Raw genomic sequence first — 27,597 nt, forward strand, 5'->3', positions numbered from 1 at the left:
GAATGTCTTGCTGTGGGCTATTCACAAGGGGAAAAAACTTGTCACAGAATCTGCCTTTTAGACATGGTTTAACTTCAAAACACAGCTGAGTAACTGTAGACCCACATTAGGTTTATGTTAAATGTGAGTAAATGCATGGTTCACCACAGGTCACATGAAGCTGATGCTTCACAAGAACAGGTTGTTTATTAAAGAGTGCAGTGGGGTTAGGCTGGAGATGTGATCAGCAGATCACATACAATTGTTTCCATACAGTCCTTCATCAGCCTTGATTTTGGAGCTCTCAGTGGCACATATGGTATCTGTCTTTATTTCTGCAGAATTTCACAGTGCAAATTCTAATAGAAAGTGTTGTGCATTTGGTATTTTGTCAGTGTTCATCTGCTCGTAGTCTCAATTAAAGAAAAAGAGCTGTGCAAAGAAAACTTCCGGCTTAGAAATCAGCAATCATTTGGCCAGGCTGTTGATGTAAATGCTCACTGAATATGAGTTTTCCCCCATCTAGATGATGAAGGAAAACTGGAGAACAAAATACTAATAAAAGTCTAATAAAGTCATAATTGCATCCAGATTAATTTCTTAGGTTGGATAGCTCATGTTCACTTTGAGTAGGTTTGTGCTGAGGGAGTCAGTTTCTTCTAGCAAAGCTGCTGGTGTTGGTAACATGATGGAGCAGGGACCGTGGGTGTGACACTGGTGGGGTCAGTGTACTGTTCCCCTGCCCTTGATGTACTGTGTAAGTGCACAGCTGTTGGGAGGTGCTCAGTGGCACAGTTGTCTAAGGCTTGAAAGATGTCATATATAAGTTTATAAATGAGGTGCTGTGCTTTGGAGATCAGGACTTCAATTTTTACCAACTGATACAGTTACCTATGTCTGCTGTTCCCAGTACCTGGTGCCTTACTGTGATCTACAGTGGCAACTACAATGCTATATGTTTAAAAAGAAGATGGCCTTTAGCCCAAAAAAATAGCTTGCTTTATGGGAGGTGATAACACAAATCCCATGAGCTGGCATCTTCATCTTGGAGTTTTAATATATAGAAATTCTGCAGCAGAAAAGTTCTTGCTCTTTCTCTACTGCGTATTTTGAAGGGGAGAATAAAAGACACAGAATTTATAGGACTCTAGCAGATTATGTTCTTAGGGAGCTGATTTATGAGTCTCTCATGCAGTTCAGAATGGATTATCTAAGAGCCCTGACTTGCAGACAGAGTAGTTCACATTCCCAATTGTCTGTTCCACCCTGCCATTTTTGCTGAAAGAACAGTGCAAGTGTTTGAGTACCTGTGTCTGAGTCTATAAAGCTTTAAATTTGTACTCAGTTTTTTTTCCTTTGTATGTGCTAATAAGCTACAAGTGGAGTTGCTAATCAAAGCATTTCTGCAATGCCAAACTTGAAAAGATGCATGGATTAAACATGTGAAAATAGGAAAAAAAAATACTAGCTGTCCTAATTTGGAAAATCCACAGACATGATTAAAAAAAAAAATCTATGAGAGGCACTTGTGTGTATTGGGGCCAATTATGATAGTGTGTTTTGAAGAATTGCAGTTATTTCTGAAAAAAGTAGTTTCTTAAGAACACTTAAGACATGTAGTTCTCATATTGCCGTTAGAGATTTATTCACTTGATGATCTTGCCATAAAATACTAAGTTTTTTGCATCATCAATTTATAAATATACTTGGAGGTAACATGTATTTTAAAGTGAATTTCTGGTCTTTGTGACTTTTAACCAAAAGACTATGTAGTAAGAATTGTAGGTGGCTAATTACAATGAACTAATTCTATGCAGGGGAGATCCATGGTAGGATAGCAGGGAAGCTATAATAATAAAACCTCATCCAACATAAAGAAACTTACGTGGTTGTGTTTTGGGGGTTTTATTAACAAGATATCCTGCTTTGCTCTACAGCTTTGAAATGTTATTTAAAACACAGCTTTAAAAAATATAAATATAGTATATTTTTTTACTTATAGTTTATATTTCTGTAATGGTATAAACAATTTAATTTTCATCATTTGTTGATCATTTTTTGGGAAAGTCACCTAAACTACTAATAAGTGAATGAAAGGTTGTGAAATGTGACTGTATATATGGGGTTTTTTATATGCTGAGAAACATGGAGCATTTACAAGGAAAATGTCTTAACACGATATAGTCTGTGTGTAAATTTAAGTACTGTGATGTGGGTGTCTTAGTCTCCTGTGCAGGCAAAGAGATTTTCTGTCTAGCTGCTGCGCTTTTTTTTTATACTGCAAGTGGTTTCATAGCTTTTATACTTTGCTCTGTGCTTTGTTATTATAAAAATACTGATATCAGCAAAGTATAGCCATTTTCCCCGAGTTTCCTTGAGTTATGTGAAACTTCTCATTTAAAAAGCCTACTGTATAACATGGAGGATTATTAAATCTTTTTATCAGTTTTTTTTAGCTTCTAATCAGCAAGACTACTTGACTAAATTACATCCTATTGATATCTTTCTGCTTGAATAAAATTTGCGTAGTTGGTATAATCCTTATGTCAGGAATAAGCTGTAGGATTTGTATGTTTGAGAAGTAAAAACTAGGATTCAGGAGTACCACTTTATTATTATGAGTTGTTTATGCCAAGGGTGAATGTAATTGTGGCTCTTGGCCGAATATTTCTGCTAGAAGCTAATAACCTGAAGTATAAGCAATTACATGGGATACAGTAATTTTCACATTCTGTAAGCTACAGTCCAGATGTATTAGAAATATACGTGGAAAGCCTCATTTGTTACTCTTTCTCACAAGAAATGGATCTTGCAGTGCTACCCTCACCTCCTCCCCCGAAAATTCTCTTTGTACTTGATCAATGCTCAGAAATCCTCTTTGGTTCCCCATACATGCTGGTCTCTGTATCCATGAGATAAAAAATCCAAAGAGTGAAGATCTTCAATTAGTCAACATCAAGGTTTACGTCGATTGTGTTGCAGGTGCATTGGTTGATTCCATTGAAGCTCGACATTAGTGCACATGTGCCCTTTTTCTGAGTATCTAAAATCATGGAGACTGTGAGGAAATACTGGATGACAGAAAATGTCTGGCTGGAAGAAACATCAGAAACAACAGTCTCAAAAAAAGGTGTAAGACTGTCTACACAGGAAGGTAGGCTGTCTTCAGTGAAGATCTTTCTTTAACCTTTCTGGAAAGAAGCCATATTTCTTCCTTAATGTGGAAAGCTTAAGCAATATAAAGCAAGTTGCTACTGTTGGTTGATTTTTATTTTTTTTTAGTTAGATGTTCTCTGCAGATTATTGGTAGATTACATAAGGATGTAAAAAACATTAGTTCTGTTAGGAACTAACAGATTATTGGTAGATTACATAGGGAAGTAAAAAACATTAGTTCAGAGGAAACTCTGCATTTTAAGAAGAAGTACTTCTGAAAGATTAACTAAGGACAGCCCTTTGTTCATACTGGCTCCATCATTTCAAGTGTTAGGAAGTAGTGTCTTTGAGTTAAAATTCCAGGAGGAGGATTTGCTAGGTGGATTTACCCAGGATCTGTCTGACAACTGGTACATTCATAGTGAAAGATAGCATTTGTATTGTGCTGCTGGATCATAAGGAGGAGTTAAGGAAATATCTTAAAATAAGTGGAGGAAGGGGCAGGCATGGAAATGTCATTGTGGGTACAGCAAGGATGCAATGCGTCCACTCTGCAGTGAGAATGGGGAGTTTAAAACATGCTGATGGCTGACAGTTTAGGTCTGTGAGGCAACATGTAAGCCAGGAGCTGACAGGTGTAGCAGTTGATTTATGAACTATTCTATCAAGAGAGCTTGTTTAGTTTGAGTGATCTATCTTGGGATTAACCCATTTGGAGACTCACAAGAAATGCTCTACATATCTCTGCTCATGATTGTTCCTACTGATGTTTTGCTTATGTGAAGTGATGTGCTTTCTTTACTGCAGTCCCCAGACTTGTCGAAAAGCTTTCAGAAAACCAAATTCTCATTAAATGAGTCGTGTGATGACCACAGTGTCATCTTAGATAGAGTATTGGTGTGCTCTGAATTTGTATTTGTATTGTACTACAGCTGCTATAGATTTTCCAATTGGTTATGCTTGTACATAGCATTATTTTTAAGGGCATGTTGCTTCACCAGAGCAAGCATACAGAATAGCTGTTACAAGTTATTTTTTGAATGACAAATGCAAACTAGACTCACTTAGATAAATGGAGGAAGTTTTTTGTTCTGGAGTTTAGTGTTTCAGATAGCCTGTGTGTTCATTTGTGCTGTTGACACTAGGACGAAGTATAATTTGTTTTATTTCAAGATTAGCTTTTAGCAGTGCTAGCAGCAATGGGCACCAGTGGTTTTAAATATGGTAGTGCAAAATTACTGCTTTGTGGTTAGCCAGTCCTTACAAGCTGGTAGCTCTGTGGCAAAATTCCTGAGAGTAAATGTCTGCTTAACCACCGCACACTGAGAAATGCTGAAGTTGGTGACTAACCATGATACCATAAGATACGTGTTCTACTGCAGTTTACATGTTTTTGTCTTTCCCTGTGTAACATAAGCATATGCACGCATTTAAAAATGGTTTTGTCAGGGAAGCAGAAGGGAGTATTGATGGCTCAGTTGAATAAATTTAAAAATAGAGATGTACCTATATGTGAATTGCTGTTAGTTTTAAAGCAACTATTTCATTGAGTGTTACACAAAACAATAAAGCTACATCCATGATATCTGTATATGTCAAAGATAAACAAAAAAGGTGGCTTGTGTTAAGTAAAGGACAAGTTGTGCTTGTCCTGTTTTTCTGGTTTGATTTTCATGGTTGTAGAATATTTTTTGATTGTGACTTTTTTATTGCATTCAGATGTTAGCCTAACACACAAGCAATGGAAGTTGTCTGTATGAGGCTGACTAGGCTTTCACAATTGGAGTAACTTATTTGAATATTTTCTGTGGACTTGTTCATACCACATTGGGTGAGGGAAAGCTGTGTCTGCTATATAAAAAGTTGTGGAGCAGAAACTTTTCAAGTGAGACAAAGGAAGCAGTTGCAAGTTAGTGTATAGCTGCCATGACTAAAAATGGAAATATTCAGTCATTTGCATACCCTACACCTTTTACTTTTTACACTGATAAATCTGAATGTTAGTGTCTTATGTTTGAAAGCAGGTAGATATGGCATTTTTAAAACAATGGAGAAATGTTGCTTTAAAAAAAAAAATCAAAATCAGTCAGTCTGAGCCTTGCTGCAGAGTTTGGTGGGTTTTTTGTGGGGTTTGGTTTGTTGTTTTTTTTTTTTTTTTTTTGGGGGGGGGGTTTGTTTTGCGTTGTTTTTGGGTTTTTTTTTTTTTTTTTGTTGTTGTTGTTGTTGTTTTGGGTTTTTGTTGGTTTTTTTTTTGGTTGTTGTTTGTTTTTGGGTTTTTTGTTTTTTTTTTTTTGTTTTTGTGGGGTTTTTTTTGTTTTGTTTGTTTTTGTTTTTTCTCTAAACCAAGCTTATAGGTGCTTTGATCTTAGATATTAATTTATATAGAATTCTAATAAGCAATAGGAAATGCAACTTCTTAGGTGGCTGCCGATAAACACCTTCCTGTGTGGATTACATTGGGAGAGCACAAACTCAAACTTTTTGTGCAGAGCACAGTGGCTCATGTTTGGCATGTGTTGTTCTTTGTCTGGATATAAAGTAGATCTCAATTCATGCCAATTACCTCTTGGCTATAGATGAGCATGCTTCTTGTCTTCATTAGGCTGTAGTAAAACACTTCAGAAAACTGAAGTAAACTGAACTGAAGTTTTACTTAATTTACTTTTCCTACTGCCCTTCCCTCCTCCCCCCCATGTAGTTAATTGAATTTATGATCTTTTTTTTTTTTCTTTTTGAGTCTTTTGGCAGCTTCTTTATTTGAAACTTCCTTCCCTTTTCCATCCAGAAAGGAATCCATGGTCAAAGTGCCCTGGACTGAAATACCATATGATGTGTTGGGGTCATGCTAAATATCATGTGATGGGGTCATGCTAAGTAGAGATTATCAGAAGTGTGCCTCTGCTACCATTCTTAAGTATTTCTGCAGGCCTGAAAATTCACATCTAAGCATCGGCATTTGTAGGGATGGCGACTTTAGATTGCAGATTTGCCATATGGGCAGAGCTTAACTGGGTCTGAACCTGGGATCTTGCATCACAGTTTCCAGAGACCCTTCTCAAAAAGGGAGTACAAGTTTCTTGCCAGGCTGTATGTCTGGCTCATCCATCACAAGCAATCAAGTAACCCTTTCCAGGGAGACTATGAAAGTGTCTGTGAGCAGCAGGAGACATTCTTGTTTGTGCTGTCACTGTGTCAGAGCTTTTTCTAGTGCTAAGCTGTTTCTGGGAAGGTTCAGTTTAGAATGGTGTGAACATGGAATCAAAAGAAGGAAACAGCTTATTATAGTGGGAATCTTCATTTTTTGTGGGTTCAGCTTTCAGCTCTGTTCTGTTGGCTCGCTTTGTGTGTGTGTGTGTGAATGATTAGCACTGTCTCAGAAATGGACTGATACTGGAGAAAGCTGAAGAAAGGCTTGGTTTGGTGTGCCACAGACCAGCTGCAAACCCTGTTGAGAATGTTGTTGTCAATGGCCTTCTCCAGAACTCTAAGCTAGCAACTGTGTTATATTTTTTTCAGTCTTAATTTATTTGGTACTAAGCTCTTAAGTGTTACTCAGGGTGTATTGATACCACTTCTGCATGATGTGATACTGATACTGCTTCATGCACCTTCTTATCACTCTCTTAGATAAAATCTTGTTGCGGGAAAGACTTCAATTATTGGCATAGGACTCTTGTGGACTGTTTTTATTGTTGCTTCTCCATTTCCCAAGAGACATTTAGAGTATTTCCTCAGGGCATGCAGTAGATGCTCCTTTGTGTTGTGAAAGATATTCCTAATTTGGTCACAAGGACTTTCTGTTAATGTCTACATGTTTTCTGGCACAAGGATAATACTTAACTGCTCTTAAAAGGCTGTTTGTCTTTCAGTCTCTAGGTATTCCATTTCTTCTAGATGATGAGGACTGACTATTTTGAAGTTGCACAACAGCAGTTTCCTTTGGGTACTCTGTGGCAAAGCCATTTGCAAATGGTTTCTGAATATCTCAGTCCGTTGATATGGGGATATCTAGATGTAGGGGGTTTAGATATTTTGATAAGTACAGCTGTTTTTCAGTTTCTCAAATAGGCATAAGAGTGACAAATAGACATAAGTTTCATGGATGTTGCTTCTGCTAGGCTGGAAAAGCAGTGTCACAGACTCAACAAAATTCCATATTCCTCAATAAATAGTACTATTCTTGTGGAACCAGAAAACTTTCACATTCAGCACCACTACTAGCAAAGCCAGTGAAGAGAGATACTGGAAAAATTCAGTTGTACTTTGAGGTGTAAACCTAGTGATTGATTTACCTTTGAGATGTACTTTTCTGCTATTGAAGTGGAGTTTTTGCAACTTTAGGAGCTGGTTTCTCAAAAACAAGTACTCACTTGATTCAGAGATATTTGATTTGCTGATTATAAAGCAAGTGCTGCTTTGGGATCAGTTTCTGTGACCGGCAGGACCAATGTTGTCAGCACCATGCATTATCTGCAAGAAACAAGTTTTCTTCAGGAAAGATGCTTCAGTGGAGAATTCTCTGTTTAAGCAGAAACGTCATTCAATCCCTGCTTTCGAGGATGCATGACATAACCTTTCCTTGAAGGGCAAGAACATATGCTCTTTTTTCCCCTGTATGCATCATTTTGCCTTAAGTGAAAATGCAGTATGAGGAAATACTGCCTTTGCAGGTTGGTTTCTGCAGTCCTTCTCTTGCTCCAGAGCTTCAGAACCAACTGAAAAATCCATCTTCCCAGTGGTGAAGACCACCCATATCAACACTTCAAATCATAAGAAGCTGCCTGCCATCTGAGTGAGATTGTCAGATTCCAGATTAGAGAACGTCTGTTTTAGGAATTGTCCTGTTTACTTTACAACACAGAATACCTTCATCCTGTGGAGGAAGAGCAAGTTCATAAAGGGTACCCCCTCCTCCCAGCTGTTTTCCCTCTCTTTTCCAGGATTTTCTGCATTAGAAGTCCTTTTGCTAGAACAGTACAAGTTATTTATCAATATAAGGTGATATTCTTGTAAAATTACTCCCTTAGTTTGAAGGAGGGAGAAAAGTTGGGCAGCAGCAAACCGTTGTCTTCCTCAGTAAAGTGCTACAGTTGTCTTTAAAATTGTCTGCATATTGAAATTCAGAAAGTAATGCTTCATGTAACACGGTCTGTGAAATGAAGGGCCTGCCCATAGAGAATATATCTGATCCTTGTGCCAGAATACAGTTACTATTTGAACTTTCAGGCTGCTAACTGTTTGGAAGATACCTGCCCAGTAAAGCAATTACCAAGGCAGTTTTGATTCCTGAACGTTACAGGTCTTTTTCCTGCAACTGAAGGTTGATGTACCTCAGGACTGGATGTCTCAAATGAGTTCTGTTGCTTAGGTGGAGAATAAGAAGCACCAAAAACTTTCACTCTGGTTTTTCCAGTCTGATACTAGATGCTTTTGAAAGTAGAATGAGTCTTCTGTGTCATCCTTCTGTTATATTTTTGTTCAGGAGATTTCTGAGACAGATGAACCTGAGCAGGTGAGAGTCTTGTGAAATTTTTATTTTTTCCACTACCTATCTACTTTAATTATTACCAAGTAAGTACCCAGAAGTTGCTTAAGAGAAGCATTGTTAGGTCACCTCATGAAAAGCTGTTGTCTAGTTTTTCTCCTCTTGCCCTTTGTAGGAGGTTATGAGAAGGATTAGCCTAAGTTTTCCCACAGGAAAGAGTCTCCAGCTCCAGGAGATTTCAAACTTACGGAATCCATTGAATTCTGTTAAAAGATCAAGGTACAATATTAGACACTGATAATTAAGAAGCTTGTAGATTTGACACTGAGGTGAAACTGTTTTCTGAGGCAGCAGCATCACCTTCTTAGAGACACTGTTTGCTGTTTAGGAGTAGGCTGCAGTAGACTATGCTTGAAAGAGAATGAAGTGACTTTCATTAACACACGGAACACAGACTCATGAGGTTGCAAGAGACCTTCGAGTCCAACCCATGCTCCAACACCTCAACTAAACCATGGCATCGAGTGCCATATCCAGTCTTTTTTTTAAACGCATCCAGGGATGCCAATTTTACCACCTCCCCAGGCAGACCATTTATCACCCTTTCTATTAAAGATTTTCCTAATATTCAACTTATGTTATGCTTGGAGCAGCTTGAGACTGTCCTCTCCTTCTGTCAGTTGCTGTCTGGAGAAAGAGACCAACCTCCACCTGACTACAGCCACCTTTCAGGGAGTTGTAGAGAGTGATAAGGTTCTCCTTTTCTCCAGGCTAAACAACCCAGCTCCCTCAGCTGTTCCTCACAGGGCTTGTGTTCCAAGCCCCTCATCAGCCTTGTTGCTCTTCTCTGGACGCACTCAAGCATCTCAACATCCTTCCAAAACTGAGGGGCCCAGAATTGGACACAGCACTCGAGGTGTGGCCTCACCGGTGCTGAGTACAAGGGAAGGATGACGACCCTGCTTCTGCTGGCCATGCTATTCCTGAGGATGATGACCCTGCTTCTGCTGGCCATGCTATTCCTGATCCAGACCAGGATGCCATTGGCCTTCTTGGCCACCAGGTCACACTGCTGGCTCATGTTCAGATGGCTTTTGACCAGTACCCCCAGGTCCCTTTTTGCCTGGGCACTGTCCAGCCACACTGTCCCCAGCCTATAAAGTTGCAGGGGTTATTGTGTGCACATTTCAGTACCAGGATTCAGTTTCCCTTTTGGTCATTTGGCTTTGAGAACAGAGCAGATCATATTAAATGTGTCTTCAGGATATTCAAAGGCAAACCTGTGCCAAATGTCAGCATGTGGGCTGCTTCCCAAACTGCCTTTATAGGGTAGCTTTTGACTTGTGCTTGTGCTGGAAGTGCTAGTAACTTCTTACAGAATTCTAATGGGAGCAACTGAAAACAAGAATACTTAAATGAAGTGTTTATAACGGATAAATGAACAAGCTGAAAATTACTATTGATACAGCTTAAGTCTAACCACTTCATAGTACATTGCAATAATTCATTTCCTTTTTTTTTTGCAGTTGTCTCATTGAACGAAATACTGGTGTAGTATTGGTGTTTGGAAGGTTGTCATTGAAACAGAAGTCTATTATAGTTTTAATAGAATATGGAATCAAGTTAGGTTCTAGGTTGCATAAATAAACCAGAGAATTTAAGCCTTTTACTTGAAAAATTTGCATCCTTGCTTTGTAGTAGTGGGCTGTTGAGTTCGTCTTCCATTATGTATTTCACCCCACATTTGTCATTTCATTCAACTTAATTCCATGTAATAACATGGAATATAGAAAAAAAGCGCTAAAATTTAGGCTACTGTAGTTTTTACCTATTTTTTTTACCTTGCACAGCCTTCTTTATCTCTAAAGAGACATTTCTGTAGCACGAGTCATTTGGTGTATGGCATAGCATTTAGCACAGATTTTGGTTTCATGACTGGCCTGTAGGTGCCACTGTGATAGCTACAAAAGATGGTAGAAGAATTCTGGTCATCACTTATTTACCTGAAAAACAGTCCCTTAAACTGTCCCTTACAAAAGAGGACACAAAACATATCTTGGTGTGATCAGGTAATTGCAAGTGATCAGGTTGCAAATGAAATACCTTTTTCTGTGATCAGGTGATCACAGAAAAAGGTATTTCAGAGTTGGGATTTAAGTCAATTGGATTCTTGTTACTTATAATTTAAAAAGAAATTAAGGTGTATGTGCATTATATTTATTACAGTCTGTTTGTATTTCTCAACTATTCATTTTAAGACGTTTACTCAAAGTTTACTTTACAAAAATTGTCCTTTCCAATGGAAATAAACTGCACAGGAATGGAACAGCATTGCCACCTTTGTGGAGTCTCTGGCTGACATAGTACCAAGTGTGGAAGATGCTTTTTTAATTTTCAGGATTACTACAGTTGGCAAGAATATATAGTGGTTTGTGAGCATGTACAATTTCAATCTTTAGGATATAGGAGGAAAAATGAGCACTTCACTTTTTTGTGCAAATGAGAAGGCTAAAGCCCATTTCCTCCTTCTTGGATTCTTGCTGCTCAGCTCATTGTTCTTCCATAATGAATGGAAGATGTAGATAATGACCTATGAAAAGGTTTGGGGCTTGAATTTTGGTTAAGAGGCTTCTGAAACTGGTGACCCCAGGAATCAATTCATTCTTTTTGTAATGAAATGAGAGATTTGTTGATGACTTTTGTGATACCTTAAGCTTTCTCAAATCAATGGCAAGAGAACACACTGGTTTCCTAGAATAATTCCTTTTGAAATTAGCTTGTGGTCAGTGTTATGGTATTTCCAGATACCTCAGCTCAAATTTTGAAAATTATAAAATTATGAAGAATGCTGTGGCTTTTAGAAATAGTAAATATTATTGCCTTTATGATGGCAGTGGTATCTCTAGAATACAGATAATAGCAAATTCAAGAGACAGATTTTGCAACTAAATTTGCAGTTAATATGGACACAAATTACAGTTCATATTTCCAGATTATTTGCTCCCTGAAGTGGCACACCAACCTAGAATTATTTTCCTAAATTACTAGCAACAGACTGAAGCATAAGCATAAAAAGTAAGGGAAAAAGATGCTGCCATTTTCATTGAGTATGTCTGCAAGAATCTAGCTATTCCATTTGCATTTTCTTAGCTGTTGCTTTCACTGAATACTTGTTTCCAAATGTATTGTTCATAGTAGCTTCCAGAATGACAATTACAGTGCATTTTCTTGAGCTGCAAAAGCCAGAACCACTGCAGAGTTCTGAATTTGGAAGAACTTGGCATCTTTTACCAGGGGACACATCTTGGTATTCTCCATCTCCTCAAGATTCAGAGTATTTTATTTCATTGTTCATGTCAGCTGATTGAAGACCCTTATACAAGGACGTCCCAAGTCTGTCCACTGCCCCTGCCTGCTGCTGATGGAATGAGTAATTTGCTGTCACTAGCACTCAGCCAAAGCAGGGACCCAGGCACATGTGGCTCAGGGATGGTGATGCCATTCTTTTTGGTGCTAGCTTGGTCTTTGTCCAGATGTGAAGCTGTACTCCCAAGTGTGCAATAATTTAAACGTTTATATGTAGAATTTGGTGGTGGGGTGTGCTTATGCAAGAAATGAAGCAGTCTTTCTCCCTTTACGCACAGCTCACTGATTATGAGGTTAGTGGCAGCCACATGAGGAAAACTTTGGGAATTCTTGGAAATTGCAGTGAAAATCAGCAAGAAAATAACACTTACACAGTTGCATATACACAATGCAACCCTGCTACCTGAAGCAGATGTTTCTGCTTTTAAACTTTTTTTAGAGAAAAGAATCTTCAAATATTTTGAGGGTGTTGATTTCTTCCAGTGAACAGATGTCTGAGGTAGGCAAGAGAACAACTTAATGCATTTGTTTGCCTTCATCCATTTACTTGTGACTTCTTCATATTCCTTTATCACTTTGTAGTTATTTGAAGTCCAGTGACATTTTATTATATTTTATGAGATTTTGCTACTGAAACTCATTTCTTATGAGATTTGCCCAGAGCTTTCCAGAATGTATGTGTTTATACATTTTATTACCTTCTGAGATACTTACAGTGGCTGTGTGTGACTTGGGCTTGTCGTTTTCTCTGCTCTCCTTGAAAGCATTTTTGCCTATTGTGCTGGATTAGGTTAAATAAAGTGGTATTCCTTCAAATTGTCTACTTTGATCTTTTGGAACAAGGTTTATTCTCTTCTCCCTTCTCTCCCAAGGTATATATTGAAATGAATGCATGCATTGTCAATTCGTGCCTTTTTAAAATTTCGCTCTCTCCCTGTAATTCTATTTTACTCTTGCAATCGGCTTTTTAAATATAGGATCATCTTTAGTTTTAACCATTGAAGTTTTAGGTTTTTACTATGTGGAGATTTCACCATATGGTGAATGTAGCCATTATCCTGCTGTGCTTACAGTTGGGTCTTAGATTTTTAAGTCCCTTCTGTATTTTGGGTGTATATACATAGATCATATTTTTACTGTAATATTGTTCTTGTTACCTGAAGAGGCTCATTGGTTACTTGCTGGCTATGGCAGGCATGTTTTGAATGAAGGTACAAAACAGGTTGAGCACTTCGTAAAATGTCTAGAAATACTAAGTGGCATTTTCGAGCCATGGACCTGGAATTGGAATAGTTGCCATGAAATGCACAGATACTAACGTTTGTACTTACTGTGAATGTCAGACCTATATAGTGTGAGTTAAAAATGCATGGATGAATTTTGAGTCTTAGACCTAGAAATGAAAACCAATATTGTTGACAAGGTCTGATTTCAGGAAGTATTACCCTTCAGTCAGTCAATGTATAGATTTTTGTCAGAAGATGGAACCTGCATTCTAGGCAACAATACTTTTCAAACAAAATGGCAGTCATTAATAGTAGAGATCAATCTGCCAAAAAACAACAGAAGTCTGTGTCATCATTGTTATGGGAAGTTCATGAATGGTCTTTTTAAAGCACTTTTTAAAAAAATCGGCTCAGTTTCAATGCTTGCAAATGAATAGCCTAAATTAAGTTATATTTTGGAATTTTTACATAAGATACTAATCATATGCACTTCTTGAATACCTTCTGCTGTAAGCTGCCTGAGATTAACCCTGTTTCCTTGCTGCATCACTAGTTAAAATGGGTGATCAAAATACCTGCAAAAGGTGAAGTAAACTATGTGAAGATATATCCATTTTTTTCCAAATTAAGTAGTTATTTTTGTATAGTTTCTCTAATTTGCTCAAGTGTTCTTCTAGTGCATTGGTTACAATTAAAATGATAGTAAAGCAAAACTTAAACACATACTATTTTTTATATGTAGGTTTCTACGATCCAGGAACTTGTTACTGGTTATGAAGCCTCTTTGAAAACTTGTGACCTTTTTAGTACAAGTGGTAAGTTTCTATGGTCTTACTTTAGTCACCCTGTAGCTACTAATACTGTTCATGAAAGTTATCAAGAACTGTTGAAGTGCTGATACTTCTTGCAAAAAAATAGTTACTATATTTTCTAGTAAAATAATTCATCACAAGAAATATTTGCTAAATTTGCCAAGCTTTGTTTTTGTGTTCGTTTTTCAAATGCAGTCTTCAGCTTTACTAGTTACTGTAACCTTTGCCATTTTGTTGCAGAAAATGGAGAGAAAGAGCCCCCAACAACACTGCTTTGGGTTCGGTATTTCCTGGCACAGCACTTTGACAAACTTGGCCAGTGTTCTTTGGCCTTGGATTACATTAATGCTGCAATTGCAAGCACGCCAACATTAATAGAGCTATTCTATTTAAAAGCAAAAATTTACAAGGTAAAAGGGGGATTTGGACACGTGGAGTACCTAGTGTATTTAAAAAAAAAAAGTCAACCCATCAGACTGGTGTGAATGTGTGGGTAATATTTCAGTTAGCAGTTGTTGTGGAGTACCTAGTGTATTAAAAAAAAATAAAATCAACCCATCAGACTGGTGTGAATGTGTGGGTAATATTTCAGTTAGCAGTTGTTACGGGCATCAGTTTTCATGTGGGTTTCTTTTTGGACACTGTTTTGTCAAGAAGGAAATCAAAACCCTTTTGTCTGGGTTTTGCAAAGCCAGTCACAAATTACAGGGAATTTTAATTCTGAAGAAAATCTGGGACTGGGGGGAGTGAGGGTAACACTGGCTTTGGGTTCTGATGGAGAAATACCAGTACGCAAATACAGATTTAGGAGATGGTCAATAGCAGGCCTCAAATGAAAGTTAACTATTTAATTTCTCCCTAACAGCATGTAGGTAACATCAAGGAAGCTGCCAAATGGATGGATGAAGCACAGTCTTTGGATACTGCAGACAGATTTATCAATTCTAAATGTGCTAAATACATGCTGCGGGCAAATATGGTGAAGGATGCAGAGGAGATGTGCTCTAAATTCACAAGGGCAAGTACATTGCTTTAACTAAGAGGTGTTTTGCTTGCCTCTGATGATTTTTCACTCATAACTTTTGATCAAATATCATTTATTAATATCCATTTTTATTATAATACTTCTCTGCCTGATGGTAAGGAGCTACACAGAATCGTAGAACAGTTTGTGTTGGAAAGAGCCTTTTAAAGATGGAATAGTCCAGTGCCACTATCATGGGTGTGGACTTCTTTGGCTAACTCAAGTTGCTCAAAGCTGTGTCTATCCCCGTCTTGAACACTTCCAGGGACAGGACATCCACAACTTTCCTGGGCAGCTACAATCCGGTGTATTGCCGTGTTCTCACAGAAAATATTTTTTTTTTCCTTGCATTCAGTTTAAAGCTGCCCTCTTTAAGTCCAAATCTTTTGCTCTGTTGATGTTGCTACTGATCCTGGTGAAAAGTCTTTCTGTCATATGAACTTCCTTTATATATTGGCAGGCTATTGTAAGGTCTCCCTGGAGCCTGCCTGCTCTTCTCCAGGGTGAGCCTCAACTCTCTCAGCCTTTTGTCACAGGACAGGTGTTCCAGCCTTTTGATTTTTCATGGCCTTTCTTTGAATCTCTTCTGACAGGCCCATGTCCCTCTTGTGCTGGGGGCCCCAGAGATAGACACAGTACTGCAGTTGTCTACACCCACTAAATACTGAAAACAATGGACGTTCAAGGGTAGTTGTCCAGAAGTATTTTTTTTGCCATACTTCAAAATACTGCTTTTGAAATGCATCTGATGGATACCTTGTTTCCTTTTGGTACCATCTGATCTAACTGCACAGGAGTGTGTACTATATTTGTTATGATTTAGTATTAACATAAATTAATATGTATTTGAACATTTCATTCCTTTAAGCTAGTATTACACACTAAGATTTTGTTAAAACAGAGTCTGTCCCTAAAAGATGGAATAAGCACTTAAAATTCTATTTTTTTGACATTGGCAAAATTTGGATTCATAAATACCAGATTTTCATATAACTTATGGAACTAAACATGAAGACTACTTTGTGGGATATCCTGGAGTACATAAATTAGGTGCCTTCATTCTTTTAAATTCTAGGTGTGTTAACACTTGAAATTGGATTCAAGCTTGTTAGGTATTTCTAGGAATGATTGAAAATTTGGTTACTAAAACTCATCATGTTTGCTTGTCTGACGTGTTAGAGACAGAACTTTATCATAGACATCTGGAAAGACAGGATATCATCCTTAGTAACTAAATGTTGAGTGTAATTGGGTCTTTTTTCTGCTATAGACTGTTCTGAAAACGTAATGGATGATAATAATGATATATGCGATGTTTTAACAGTTCACTTAGTCTAGGGCATTACAACTATTATAAAGTCTCAATCCTAGGATTTTTTTTTCTTGGTCAAAACATCATGTATAAATCTAACTTTGCTTATTTAGACAAAGAAGTTCTAAGAAATGTGTAATTGCTCATACTGCGTGATAAAGCAGTGAATATATTGGTGGATTTTTAGACTGGTGGATGCCACTTACCTGATTGAGAAAAGCCAGCTAAAATTGTTTGCTGAACTCAAGGAATATTTCTAAATAATGTTATTTTGTGCCCCCAAATTGTAGAAGCGAGGCTGTGTGTACAAGCATGAGTTAATCTTAAAAACTCTGTTGAGACATTAGTCTTCAGGTAATTGGGGTTTTTAAATCATTTCAATCTATGACTGTCTGGGGGAGCATAGAATATCACAAGTGTTATTCTCACTTGAACACTGGGTTTATTTCCTGTTGTATTCCAAACACATTGAAGGATTGATTGTTTGCTCCTGATGGCCTGAAACCAGGCACGGTTGAAAGACGCAGTTGGTAAATTACAATAGCAAAACCTGATGATGACTCTTATTTCAGGAAGGAACTTCTGCTATGGAGAACCTTAACGAGATGCAGTGTATGTGGTTCCAGACGGAATGTGCCGCTGCTTATCAAAGGCTTGGGAAGTACGGTGACGCCTTGAAAAAATGTCATGAAGTAGAAAGGGTAAGTAGGTACAAACACCACCCACTGCTTCCCCAGTATTGCTCATATGCAAATGAAGATACTTATTGATTTGACCAGCACAGTTTTGTATGCTAGAAGGATATAAAACTTCTAGTATAATGGCTTTTAACAGCACTTTTAACAGTTAATACTTGATGATTTCTAACAGATGTCTTCTCTAACTATTATGTGAAAGACTTATTGAAGTGAAAAGGTTTCAATATAAAATACCATATCTTCTGTGCAGGTATTCCTACATTAACTTTACGCTGACTTATAACAATTGTGTTTCTAATCAGAATAGTCACATTTCAGTTGGCTTTTAGAGTGCCTAAGTCTTTGAATAATCACATTATAGGCTTTGTTAATTGAGATTTTTCTCTACCGATGGGTTCTCTTGACCAGTCAGTATTACAAGGATACGTCTATACTTGTTAAATATTGTCTGTAAATAATATCAATTGTAATTTTATTCACCTCTGTCTAATAAAAAGCAGACTAAGTAAAGGATGAGTATATGTGTGTGTTCTTTCTTTTTTAAGCATTTTTTTGAGATAACAGATGATCAATTTGACTTCCACACGTACTGCATGAGAAAGATGACTCTCCGTGCCTATGTAGACCTTCTGAGATTAGAAGATGTGCTCAGGAAACATGCCTTCTACTTCAAGGCTGCCCGATCAGCAATTGAAATTTACTTGAAGCTCCATGATAATCCTCTCACCAATGAAAGCAAAGAGCAAGAAGTGAATTCAGGTATATACACTCTAATGAAGGCTCATATGTCTATGACACATGTAAAAGCTTAGGCTAAGTAAGTTATGTGTTACAGAGTAAATAGAACACAAATTTTTCTTTTCTTCTGTCACAGTAACTGAAAAGAGATCATGAATAACAGGCTACAGTTCGCTCTGTTCACATCCCATTACTTTGTAGAGCTAAAACATGAGTGAACCTAGCTGTAGTTTTGGAGTACTTGGGGAGGAGTGACATTTCAGAACATTAAAATCAGATTCAGTTCAGCCATTAGATAAATATTAATAATGAGTTATGAAGCAGTTGATAGATTTTGTGGAAAAGCAGTCTAAATTGTAAGAATTTGATTTTTGTCTTGTGTATTTAATTCATTACATGGTAATACTAGTTACTACTGCATTAAGTTTTACCACTTTTCACGCAACTTGAGGACCAAAGAATAAATGGGTAAATGTGTTAGCAATATTAGTACATTTAGAACATTATTTAAAACTAGTATTAATGGAAAACAGACATTATTAGGAAGGCAGTGGGGTGTCGTTTGGAAATCTGAGGATTCAATGGCTGGTTATTTTAAGTTTTTTTGGTGGGTTTTTTTTGTGGGTTTTTTTTTTTTTTTTTTTTTTTTTTTTTTTTTTTTTTTTTTTTTTTTTTTTTTTGTTTGTTGTTTTTGTTTTTTTTTTACTTTCAGATAAATAGTCACTTCTCCTTTAGTGGAATCGCAGTTACTGCCAGCATTGCAGTGGCTGTTGACTAAAGCAGTGAAGTTCATGTCTGGCTTTTTTCAAAGGGAAAAAATATTTGACACGGGGGAAAAGGGAAGCTAAACTAAAAGTGCCAATTAATATTGCAAATAAAATCTTACCTTTATTTGGAGGTGAATAAGTTTTTCTATACCTGCCTATGACTAATGAAGAGGCATATTTGAACAGTTGAACTTGCACTTTTTTCTCTCCAGCTTTAATTTGCTTCTGTATGTAATGTAAGATAGATAGATATATATATCTTACGTTATATACAGAGTGTGGCAGAGAGGATAGCAATATATCATAAAGGTGGGTGGTGTCTAAGAAGTCATGTTAGTTCATTTGCCTGCTGCTCATTGGGATCCAGTAGGCTTATCTGTTGGGAGTAGGCAGCACTGTGTGGATGGGGTGAAAAGAACACTTGGTTCCTTGCATCAGAATAGGGATGACCCAAGCAGGGAGGTCATGCTGCCATAGCCACAAAAAAGATGTGTTAGTCCCTTTGGAGCCTGCTTTTTTGTGCCTTGCCACATATAGCAAAAATCCTACTCTCAGTGAAACACCACAGTAAACAGACTGGTAGCTGCAGTTTTATTCTGGCTAAACTGATCATTTCCATGTAGTTATCCCATGGCATTTGCATGAAATCAGTGCAGTTTTCATGGCTGTGTATTAGTCAGATGCTTTAATGAAAAATACCAAGTTTAGTATGTTTTCAGATGGAGTGTAAGTCCATGTGGATGTTTCTAGATGGATATTAGAAGCAAGCTGAGCTGAAGTCAAAATGAGAGCTTAGTATTACCGTTGTTCATTTTCTAAGGTAAAACCTGTGACAGATGTAACAACTTTATGTAGCTGACATAAAATCACTGAGATTTGAATCACTGAGGTTTCTGTAACAGCCATGTAAGAGAAAATATGCAAGATCAAGTGTTGTGTTAGGCTGTAAATACCAATCCAGCAGAAGTGTTGGCCTGTGTAGTGGTGATACTCTCGTTACTGTTGGTAGTTATGGAAATCACTTAAAAGTTTGCCTTATTGAGGTGGGGAGAAGCATAATGACCTGACTTGTTTGAGAGAAACAAGATTTTTAATTAAATGCGTTATATGTTGTCTGTTACTTTAATCTGTAGAAAATCTCTCAGCCAAAGAATTGAAGAAAATGCTTAGTAAGCAAAGAAGAGCACAGAAGAAAGCAAAACTTGAAGAAGAAAGAAAGCATGCAGAAAGAGAACGACAGCAAAAAAATCAAAAGAAAAAGAGAGATGAAGAAGAGGAGGAAACTAGTGGACCCAGGGAAGAGCTGGTTCCTGAAAAACTGGAAAGGGTTAGCATGGTCTTCCTTGTTAAACTCTCATGATTATCATAAAAAGCTATCATATGGGTTTGCTGTCAGATTCTCCTTAAAGAATCTAGGTATTTTTATAAAATCATTTTTGCATGCAGAGGTACTTCTTTGTTGTCCATCTTTTTTTACACTAAAGAGAAGTATTTTTCCTCAATAAATCCAAGTTCTATATTAATATTGTTACTTTCTTTAGTTCTCAGGGTTTTTTTCCCAAGCAGTAGGTCGTGCTTCATTAAAAGAGATACTGAACAAGAAGATGCATTTTTCTTGAAGAAATCTGCTTTTCATACAGTGAATTGAGGAAAAAGTAACAGAAATTATTGCAATTTGAAAAGTTTGAAGGCATGAGCCAGTATTTTACTATGCATGAAGAACTACCTCTGTTATCACAGTAAACTTCATGCTTGTTGTCTAAGGTGGCTGTATTTACTAGTTTCCTAAGTGCTAAATTACAGCACTGAGTGCACAAGCAGTACCAGAGTTAGCAATGATGTTGTCTTTGTCAACATGAAATGATGAATAAACACGTTAACATTTTTATTTAAACAGCAAGATTTTTTATGGTGTAGTTGAATTCAGAAAGCTAGCTTCAGTTCACTTTTGACATCTGATTATTTAAGTGCTTTGAGTAACAGAAACTATTGGTGGGTTTTGTTTGATGTTTATTTGAAGCCATAATTTTCACTGTTCTTTTATTTAAACAGGTAGAAAATCCATTAGAAGAAGCCATTAAGTTCCTTATACCACTTAAGAATCTTATTGGAGATGATATAGAAACACACTTATTAGCATTTGAAATATACTTCAGAAAAGGTAAAGTACTGCTTAATTTTATTTTTGCTTTGCAAAATTTTAGTACTTCAGTTCAGCATGTGTTACTCAAGTGTAGTAGAAAATGATCTGGAATACTTATCTGACTGAAGCTGAGGTGTGCATCATATCCAATAATAATAGAGTAAATATTGTTTTTGTTTAGTTACCCTTAAACAAAGAAAGCCCTAAGAGCAGATTATATTGTGGTATATGCTCTTTAATACTGTGGAATGGTATTTGTGGTGTGATCTTTAATTATCTAGAGGAGACCAAAGCTAAAAAGGCGGTAACATCTGTGCAGTGTTGCCAGAGTTGGAGCAGCAAGAACTTCTGTTTTATTAAGCAATTTGAATGGGAAAATAAGCTTCATTTGTAATTCTGAATAGAAATTGATGTTTCTAGTGTTTGTACTAGATTTACTAAAGAAAACAGTAATTGATTATGAAGAGAAAATGTTCTGTATTCTTAATCTTGGTTTCCTAATATTTTTTTCTCCTTCCTACAGGAAAGTTTCTGTTAATGTTACAGTCTGTCAAAAGAGCTTTTGCTATCAACAGGAATAATCCATGGCTACATGAGTGCTTGATTAAATTCTCTAAAGCTGGTATGTGTGTAGGAAATGTGTAATTATAAAGATATAAGAAGTTACATTTTGCAAGGACATAATTTCCTATTTTTGTGATGTATACTCTTGGAACATACACTGATACAAAGAAAAATAAAAACAAATAGATTTTTTTTTCACCAAAGAAAACATAGGCTGTGTTACCCAGTGTACTGTGTATTACACCTTCCTCTGTTAATCCACCAGGTGGACCCAAAAACTCATTTTGGCTAGATTTCACAGAAAAGTGAGTGTTCTAAGGATCCTGGAAAACCTTAAGATTTAAGAAAATAAGTGGCAGATACAGGAGAATGATTCTGACTGAAACAATTTGTGTGGTGAACTTGTAATAGAAAGTTTACAAGACAGAGCACCTTGTATGAATGTTTCAGTAAATTTATGAATGTTTCGTCAATAAATGCATCAGCAGTGTTTGTGTTGACACATCTTGATCTGAGATTTGTGTTTCTGCGCACAAATTTTAAAACTGGAACTTTTAGCAGTGATTTATGTGATTTCAGTGTTTTCTACAGTTGTTTAAATAGCATTTTTTTTGCTTCTCTCCCCCCCGCCTTCCCTCTTCTAGTGTCTGACCATAGTAACCTCCCAGAAATTGTGAGCAAGGTCCTAACTCAAGAAATGCAGAAAATCTTTGTTAATAAAAACTTGGAGAGTTTTAATGAAGAATTTCTCAAACACAATGCTACCTCCATTCAGCACCAGCTGTCAGGTTTGTCTGACTTTTTTATGCTCTTGAAAAAGAGATGATTTAAGTGATGTAAATCCAGAATCTTTATCTGTAGTCTGCAAGATCAGGTTGGATGGAGCTTAGGGCATCCTGGTCCAGTGTAAGGTGGCCCTGGGAATGGAAGAACATGTGGAACTAGATGATCTTTAAGGTTCCTTCAAATCAAACCATTCTATGAATTCATACACAAATTCTAATGAGATGTAAAATTGCATGTTTATATGGGGTGGTTGGGGGGGCATTTCTGTCTGCCTGTACCTTTCTTTTTAAATGTACCTCACTTTTTCATTAGATGCATAAGAAATCTGCTCCTTACCTACAAAAAGTGCAGTCAAACCACTATAGATACTCAAGTTTTGAGCACTGTCATCCTTCCTGTTACAGCTTTTTTTAAGTATTAGAGAATATAAAACAAAATCCTATATATATTAGCAAGTGCTTTTCCCTGTTTTCTTTTCAGCTGGAATGTCTCTGTTCCTACTCATAACTTTATCATGTAGCAACAGCATCAGTAAAAGTACCATGATGACCTTGTTATGCAGCCTTTGCTTTTCTGCTTCATGGTCAGCAGTGAAAATATTGAAATCTGACACTCAGACAATGTTTATATAGAAGAGCCACAAGTAGCTGCTGGAACTAAGTCAAAGGAAAATGGAATTGAATGATTACAGAAAGTTTTGAAATATTGCTGTGGCTTGATAAGCTGGTAGAGAAAATAAAATGCAATTCCAGCAGTTAAGAAACGAAAGTAAGTGTAGTTTTATCAGGCACTTCAAGTACTTACTGCTAACCTCACCTGGTCTTTAAAAGTTGTGCAGGGTCTGTCCAGAATAACTGGAAGAACTTCGTTTCAGAGGACTGCTCATCGCTCTAAAGGAAGGTTAGGTAGAATACCACAAACTTCCATTGGCTTCTATAAGATCTGTGTTTCAGGACAGCATTTTTGGAGAAATACTTTCACCTCTTTCCTGCAAGCAGGCTCAAGACTTGGGAAGTCAAGTACAGATATTTCAGCAGTCAGTTACTCCTAATTCTTACAGATGTGTTCTCCCACTCTTGTAATTGTTGAGCATCTCACTGGCTACTTTACAGGTCTTATTTTCTGATCCTCCAGTGTTACGGAAAACACTACAGTCACTGGCTAGGTTTTTGGTAGCTTTAGGACTTCAGCTGTGTATCAGTCTTCTCTTTATGCTGTAACAGGTTTGAGGCAATTGACTTACCTACTGTACAATTTTTAAGTTTCTTGAGCAGTTATCTTTAATTAAAGTTTTCAGATATGAAGATCTGGAAGACCTAAACCCTAAGTCTGAGAGCACAAATGAGTGCTTTCTCAGCTTAACATTACTAGTAAAAAACTGTAAGCAGACTTCTAACCTCTCTGGGTTGTTGTGGTTGGATTTCTTTTTTAATCTTTTCTCAGCTTAAAATTACTATTACTAGTAAAAAACTGTAAGCAGACTTCTAACCTCTTTCCAATTTCTGTACCATAGCCTCCCTAACTTTAGGCAAGAGTAACTAGGCTAATATAAGTGTTTTGGGCAGTAATGGCTCTGCATTGAGTCTAGCAATTTATTTTCTTAAACCTACAAAAAGCAGTAAGAACTAGGAAACTTTATTTAATTGGGAAAACTAATAATTGGGAAAATGAGTTAAGCAAAACCAAAAGGCAGACAAAACATCCAGAATGTGGGGTTTTAACTTTTCCAGTAAAATGATTAAGCCTTTTGGGTTTTGAAGTAGATTACATAGTGGGATGGTTCTGGACTCTGTACTTGGGCAAAGGAAAATACATTAAATGCCAACACATTAGGATGAGATTTTAAAATAAGGCAGCTATGATACAAGGAATAGAATTTTGCAGAGATGCCCAGGCCAGTTTTGGTAAACTGTGGTCTGAGAAGCTGTGTAGTTCCATGATGCAGTGTTTTCCTTTCCACCACTGTAGTCTGGTCCAGGCAAAGCACCCAACTTGTGCTGCGCTTTCCTTATACCTGAGCTGTGTCCTTAGCTCCAGGTGAGCAGCCATGGCCCTGTGTTCTGCCATGTGGACTGGCCTGAACTTTTATTGGGCCGTGTTCCACAGTTTGGTAACTGTTGTTCACTTAGCTCCAGTACTTCTAAAGAGAATCAGTGTGTCTCTGAGAATTACTGACTCCTGTATTTGTTGGATGGATTTCATTTAGCCTGCTGATTTGAAGGGCTTGAGATCAGTGTACTCTGTGATATTTTTCTCTACTGCAGGTCTGTCAGTCAAGTGAAGCGTGTCACTTTTGCAGGAACAGGTCTCCTGTATTATTCAATCCTTATGCTTCTAATAAATTTCAAAATGGCTTTAGCTTCATTAGTTTCCGGTTGCAAATCGGGGAGGAAGATATAGTTTATTAAAACTTGTAAGAAGTCTAATTCACATTCATGTGTAAGTTTTCAGGTTCTGTGTGTCTGTATATGTTGTATGGCATTTAGGAAAACTAAACATTGTGGGTTTTGTCTTGTGATAAGGTGCAAAGATGATGTATTTCCTGGACAAATCAAGACAAGAAAAAGCAATTGCTGTTGCAACGAGATTGGATAAAAACATGAGAGACAAAAATGTGAAGGTAAAAGATACAGTATATAAAGCCAAAACTGTGTGGGATCTTAAGTAGTGTATAATTTAGTGCAGGATAATGTGCATGCTTCATTTACCATGATAAATGATTACTTGAAAGAGCAAGGTTTCAAATTTTTCCTGTAAGTAAAAGATGCATAAATACCAATGGAGAAACCTGTTTGCTCAAACTAGTGATGGTTAACAATATGTGCCCTTAAAACAATTTTGAATTGCATTTATTAACTGATGCTTTTGTTCTTTAGACATTAACAAAGGTTTTTGAGGCGTTGCTTGATGGCAGTTTTGGAAGCTGCCATGCTCAATGTGAAGAATATCAAGCAGCATGTCATAAACTGTTTCCTTTTACGTCTGCCTTCATGCCTGCCACAAACGAAGACAACAGCAGCATTGCGTCTGTGAATCACACGGCCATTAACCATGACTTGCTGTCCAATGAAATCTGAAGTAGTGTGTGCAAGCCCCTGTGTGTGTGTATACCTACATGCACACGTGTATATGAAACTCTGACTCTCATTACATGCTGGCTGGATACAGATCAGGGTTACTTTTCCAGGTTGTATTTTAATATCTATAACAGGTATCTAAAACAAAATATTTGGATAGTTAAATGGAGTATGCTATTAGGGTTTTTTTCTTCCCAATGAAAACTGCCAATATTTATGTAAACATCTTTAATCAGCATTTTTCATGTTTATACTTGTACAGGTTTAAGTCTTTTAATAATTCATCAGCCCTCCCTCACAATAATATGGATATTAAAGACTGCTTTCACTTAAGTGTTGTTACATATGCAGGTATATGTGAACATATATTGTTAATAAATTATCATTTGAGAGTTTTTAGCAGATTGAGACTGAAGTGCTGCTTGAATTGCCCTCTTTGTCTTTACTGTTCTTTAGGGGTTTTTTTCTGGGTTGTTTTGGTTGGATTTCTTTTTTAATCTTTGGTCAGTTTGGTTTCTTTTGAAGCGCAGCAACAATGAAAGCATTGGCGGGGCGGGGGGGGTTGCATGTTTTTGTCAGGTGTGTGTCTTATATGGAACCAGTGTTGACAGATATGATGATTAGGTTGTGTAAAAAAACCCAAACCAACAAATATCTAAGGCTTTTTGAAAACGATTCACTCTGCTTTGTGTTCCATAGCTATTGTCTCCTTAGTTTTATGGTCAGTTTAACATTTTCAAGTTTTAATATCCTGAAGCAATTCCCTGAGAAGACATAACGAATTTGAATACTGTTGTTTGTCCTTTGTTCCATCTCCCCTTTCCTCTTCTTCCTTCTGGTTTCTCCCCATTTGTTCACCTATTGACACTTAGGATGAAAAAGCTGCTCCAATTTTGTGCAAGTGCAAAAGGTACAGTAATGGGGAATACAGTTTTTCTCTACATCATAAAAACTCACTGGTGGGTGTGCTGTATTACCTCCATTAAAAGTCTTAGTTGTCTACTTAAGTATTATGGCCAATACTCCAGAGTTTCTCCTGACTAAATGCTATTGCTGTAGGTGCTGAAAGGCAAAACAGAGAAATATGTTTTACATTTTAAAACTGTTTAAGGGAGCACAAAGAGGCTGACTGCAAATCATAATGAACCTTTTTCTTACTTTTTATTCTGGTGCATTAACTATTAAATATACAACACATCAAAATGGAAGTTTAAATCTAATATACCTATTTAAAGCATAGCATTGCTAGACAAAATGGCTACATATCACATGACAGCTTTACATTCTATAAAGACTGCTATCAAAACATAATTATACTGTGGCTTGTACAGAAAATTTCTGGAAACTGTAATGGAATTATTCAATCTCGGTTTGTTTTTATTTCACTGCAGTGTAAATAATTTCAGTAATATTAACTAGCCCCTCAAAGGCAAATACCAGTTCATGAAGAGGGGATTTTATTAAGACAAATAAACTGTTCTAATTAAAATTCTCCTTTGTGTGTCATCTGTTTAGATTAAAAAAATTGTTGAATGGAAAAGTCACTGTAAAATATTGCCAACATATGTTATGCTGTAATAAATTATTTTGTACACATTTGTCTTTGGTTTGGAATTTTTGCATATTTATGGACATCAAACTTTAACCCATCATTCTCATTTTTTAATATTGAGTTGCAACATTCACTGGTTTAATGTTAACTCTGTAAGTAGTTATGAAAAAAATTACTATTTAGCAGATTGAGATCTGTATCTAAAAATAGTAATGGCTTCAGGCTGCAGTCAGTAGATTTAGATCAGATAGCAGGGAGAGATTCTTTCCTGTGAGGATGGTGAGGCACTTGAACGGGGTGTGGACGCCCCATCCCTGGCAGTGTTCCAGGCCAGGTTGGATGGACTTCTGAGCAACCTGGTCTGAGGAAGGTGTCCCTGCCCATGGCAGGGGGTTGGAACCAGGCAGTGTTAAAGGTCCCTTCCAACACAAACCATTCTGTGGTTCTGTGATAGTAACACACTACACTGAGAAGTGGTGATGTGGTTTTGTCTTAAGTATTCACCATGTGCTGTTTGCTCTGGAACAGCTGGTTCAAAGATGTCTCAGACAGGGAAAGGTGGACCATAATGGGATTGTTTTGGCTCAGCAGCACCTGAGAAGCACTTGCGCCATACCACGAAGACATTATAAGTGATACAGTGTCTTCTATCTTTTTTTGGTGATAATACTTCTCTCGCTAGAGATTTAATTCAGGCCTTCAGAAAGAGGCTATGGCACTCTAGATAGGACTGCTTATCCAGTCCTGTGCTGTTTAGCTTGACACTTGAAGTCAGACTTCAAAAAAAACACCCAGGGTACCTCTTCAGTTATAGGAGCTTAAAGAGACTTCTGGAAATTGAGTCTTATGTCATGCAGTGAGTGGTTTGGTTTTCTCTTAGAATTGCTGGAGGCATGCAGCCTGCTGAGTTTT

General features: G+C 37.1%; 1 protein-coding gene across 1 annotated transcript in view; it reads left to right on the top strand.

Moving 5' to 3' along the window:
* Window positions 1-26,729, top strand: part of NAA16 (N-alpha-acetyltransferase 16, NatA auxiliary subunit) — a 64,399-nt gene extending 37,670 nt beyond the window's left edge. The window contains exons 10-20 of the mRNA XM_041407200.1: window positions 13,955-14,027; window positions 14,265-14,434; window positions 14,890-15,042; window positions 16,933-17,061; window positions 17,604-17,817; window positions 19,697-19,890; window positions 20,616-20,724; window positions 21,230-21,328; window positions 21,915-22,058; window positions 24,579-24,676; window positions 24,933-26,729. Of these exons, the coding sequence (XP_041263134.1) occupies window positions 13,955-14,027; window positions 14,265-14,434; window positions 14,890-15,042; window positions 16,933-17,061; window positions 17,604-17,817; window positions 19,697-19,890; window positions 20,616-20,724; window positions 21,230-21,328; window positions 21,915-22,058; window positions 24,579-24,676; window positions 24,933-25,133 (1,584 nt within the window). The 3' untranslated portion in view covers window positions 25,134-26,729. The remainder of the gene's footprint in view (window positions 1-13,954; window positions 14,028-14,264; window positions 14,435-14,889; window positions 15,043-16,932; window positions 17,062-17,603; window positions 17,818-19,696; window positions 19,891-20,615; window positions 20,725-21,229; window positions 21,329-21,914; window positions 22,059-24,578; window positions 24,677-24,932) is intronic.
* The last annotated feature ends 868 nt before the right edge of the window (window positions 26,730-27,597 follow it).

The sequence above is a fragment of the Onychostruthus taczanowskii genome, unplaced genomic scaffold (assembly GCF_017590055.1).
Source record: "Onychostruthus taczanowskii isolate IOZ18803 unplaced genomic scaffold, ASM1759005v1 scaffold26, whole genome shotgun sequence".
In the NCBI taxonomy this organism is placed as follows: Eukaryota; Metazoa; Chordata; class Aves; order Passeriformes; family Passeridae; genus Onychostruthus; species Onychostruthus taczanowskii.